The sequence below is a fragment of the Salvia hispanica genome, unplaced genomic scaffold, assembly GCF_023119035.1.
Source record: "Salvia hispanica cultivar TCC Black 2014 unplaced genomic scaffold, UniMelb_Shisp_WGS_1.0 HiC_scaffold_1520, whole genome shotgun sequence".
Taxonomy (NCBI): domain Eukaryota; kingdom Viridiplantae; phylum Streptophyta; class Magnoliopsida; order Lamiales; family Lamiaceae; genus Salvia; species Salvia hispanica.
Window position 1 is genome coordinate 1 of NW_025951828.1, and position 3505 is coordinate 3505.

General features: G+C 38.8%; 2 protein-coding genes across 2 annotated transcripts; one reads left to right on the top strand and one right to left on the bottom strand.

Moving 5' to 3' along the window:
* Window positions 1–5: 5 nt before the first annotated feature.
* LOC125198482 (ribulose bisphosphate carboxylase large chain-like) lies at window positions 6–635 on the bottom strand (the record flags this gene model as incomplete). Its single annotated transcript, XM_048096819.1, has 1 exon — window positions 6–635. A coding segment is annotated over exon 1 (630 nt), but the record flags the coding sequence as incomplete, so codon positions are not given.
* A 774-nt stretch (window positions 636–1409) lies between these two features.
* LOC125198481 (ATP synthase subunit beta, chloroplastic) lies at window positions 1410–2953 on the top strand. Its single transcript, XM_048096818.1, has one exon. The coding sequence runs from the start codon at window positions 1410–1412 to the stop codon at window positions 2904–2906; it is 1497 nt and encodes a 498-aa protein (XP_047952775.1). The 3' UTR covers window positions 2907–2953.
* Window positions 2954–3505: the final 552 nt, after the last annotated feature.

Here is a 3505-nt window from a genome sequence, read left to right on the forward strand (position 1 = left end):
TTCTCATCATCTTTGGTAAAATCAAGTCCACCGCGAAGACATTCATAAACCGCTCTACCATAGTTTTTAGCAGATAACCCCAATTTAGGTTTAATAGTACATCCCAGCAGAGGACGACCGTACTTGTTCAATTTATCTCTCTCAGCTTGGATCCCATGAGGCGGGCCTTGGAAAGTTTTAACATAAGCAACAGGAATTCGCAGATCTTCCAGACGTAGAGCACGTAGAGCTTTGAATCCAAATACATTTCCTACAATGGAAGTAAACATGTTAGTAACAGACCCTTCTTCAAAAAGGTCTAAAGGGTAAGCTACATAACAGATATATTGATCTTTTTCTCCAGGAACGGGCTCAATGTGGTAGCATCGCCCTTTGTAACGATCAAGACTGGTAAGTCCATCGGTCCACACAGTTGTCCATGTACCAGTAGAAGATTCGGCAGCTACCGCGGCCCCTGCTTCTTCAGGCGGAACTCCAGGTTGAGGAGTTACTCGGAATGCTGCCAAGATATCAGTATCTTTGGTTTCGTATTCAGGAGTATAATAAGTCAATTTGTACTCTTTAACACCCGCTTTGAATCCAACACCTGCTTTAGTCTCTGTTTGTGGTGACATAAATCCCTCCCTACAACTCATGAATTAAGAATTCTTACAACAACAAGGTCTACTCGACACGAATGAATTGGGCGTTAATGAAACTTTTCCCAGGAATCTTTCACAAACTTCCCAACTAATACTAAATACTAATATTATCAACTAATCAGAATGTTTGATTATTAGACCATGGTATTTGATTTACCAAACACATCATTATTGTATACTCTTTCATATATATAGCGCAACCCCATTTTTCCTTTTGATCTTTTTTGGAATCGAAATACCTAACCTAACTAATAAGAAATTTCCTCTTGACAGTGGTATATGTTATATATGTAAATCCTAGATGTGAAAGTAGGGCTAATTCATCTATGAAATGATGATGAAAGGGTATAAAAAAACGAAAAGAATAGGCTATAGACCTAAATCGATATGCTGAAATAAAAAAAAAGAAAAGCCAATAAGATATAAATAATGCATCGTAATGTAAATAGAGTTCGGGTTCGAATTCCATAGAATATTTTATATAATATAGATGGGATTGTCTATAATAATAGACAAATGAAAAACGTTCTCAAGATCTTTATTCATCCACTTGAAATTTTTAAAATAGCTTGCTTGAGTTTGAAAATTAACTCATTGAATCATTGAAGAGTAAACGATTGAATTGGATTCGATTGGAGGGCACCACCAAAATTGAGTGCTAACTCCCATTTGTTATTGAATTAACCGATCGACATACTATCGGACATTTATTTTGAATTCGATAATTTTCACAAAAAAATTTCGACATATTTTTTTATTTATTATATTATGAGAATGAATCCTACTACTTCTGGTTCTGGGGTTTCCACGCTTGAAAAAAAAAACCTGGGGCGTATTATCCAAATCATTGGTCCGGTACTAGATGCGGCCTTTCCGCCAGGCCAGATGCCTAATATTTATAACGCTCTGGTAGTTAAAGGCCGAGATACTGTTGGTCAACCAATTAATGTGACTTGTGAGGTACAGCAATTATTAGGAAATAATCGAGTTAGAGCTGTAGCTATGAGTGCTACAGATGGTCTGATGAGAGGAATGGAAGTGATTGATACGGGAGCTCCTCTAAGTGTTCCAGTCGGTGGAGCGACTCTAGGACGCATTTTTAATGTGCTTGGAGAGCCTGTTGATAATTTAGGTCCTGTAGATACTCGTACAACATTTCCTATTCATCGATCTGCGCCTGCCTTTATACAGTTAGATACAAAATTATCTATTTTTGAAACAGGAATTAAAGTAGTAGATCTTTTAGCACCTTATCGCCGCGGGGGAAAAATCGGACTATTTGGTGGAGCTGGGGTTGGTAAAACGGTACTCATTATGGAATTGATTAACAATATTGCCAAAGCCCATGGGGGGGTATCCGTATTTGGCGGAGTGGGTGAACGTACTCGTGAAGGAAATGATCTTTACATGGAAATGAAAGAATCTGGAGTAATTAATGAAGAAAATATTGCAGAATCAAAAGTGGCTTTAGTTTATGGCCAGATGAATGAACCGCCGGGAGCTCGTATGAGAGTTGGTTTGACTGCTCTAACGATGGCGGAATATTTCCGAGATGTTAATGAACAAGACGTACTTCTATTTATCGACAATATCTTCCGTTTCGTTCAAGCCGGATCCGAAGTATCGGCCTTATTGGGTAGAATGCCTTCCGCTGTCGGTTATCAACCCACCCTGAGTACTGAAATGGGCTCTTTACAAGAAAGAATTACTTCTACCAAAGAAGGATCCATAACTTCTATTCAAGCGGTTTATGTACCTGCAGACGATTTGACCGATCCTGCCCCTGCTACCACATTTGCACATTTAGATGCTACTACCGTACTATCAAGAGGATTAGCTGCCAAAGGGATCTATCCGGCAGTAGATCCTTTAGATTCAACCTCAACCATGCTTCAACCTCGGATCGTTGGTGAGGAACATTATGAAACTGCGCAAAGAGTTAAGCAAACTTTACAACGTTATAAAGAGCTTCAGGACATTATAGCTATCCTTGGGTTGGACGAATTATCCGAAGAGGATCGTTTAACCGTAGCAAGAGCGCGAAAAATTGAGCGTTTCTTATCACAACCCTTTTTTGTAGCCGAAGTATTTACCGGTTCTCCGGGGAAATATGTTGGTCTAGCAGAAACCATTAAAGGGTTTCAATTGATCCTTTCCGGAGAATTAGATGGTCTTCCTGAACAGGCCTTTTATTTAGTAGGGAATATCGATGAAGCTACCGCGAAGGCTATCAACTTAGAAATGGAGAGCAATTTGAAGAAATGACTTTAAATCTTTGTGTACTGACCCCTAATCGAATTGTTTGGGATTCAGAAGTGAAAGAAATCATTTTATCTACAAATAGTGGTCAAATTGGCGTATTACCAAATCATGCTCCTATTGCTACAGCTGTAGATATAGGGATTTTGAGAATACGCCTTAAGGACCAATGGTTAACGATGGCTCTGATGGGCGGTTTTGCTAGAATAGGCAATAATGAGATCACTGTTTTAGTAAATGATGCGGAAAAGGGTAGTGATATTGATCCACAAGAAGCTCAGGAAACTCTTAAAATAGCAGAAGCTAGTTTGAGAAAAGCTGAAGGAAAGAGACAAATAATTGAGGCAAATCTAGCTCTCCGACGAGCTAGGACAAGAGTCGAGGCTGTCAGTGCAATTTCATAACTAGTTGGTGCGTTCAAATAATCAAAAGAGTTTCTAAACCCTATTTTGATTGCATTCACTCGACAGAATCCAATTTTGATACAACGCAATTCAAAAATGAAATAAAAAAGAGAAAAGGGTGGGGCAAAAAACTTATTAGATACCATCGACTCCGGTATCTAATAAGTTCTACCTACTATTGGATTTGAACCAATGACTCCC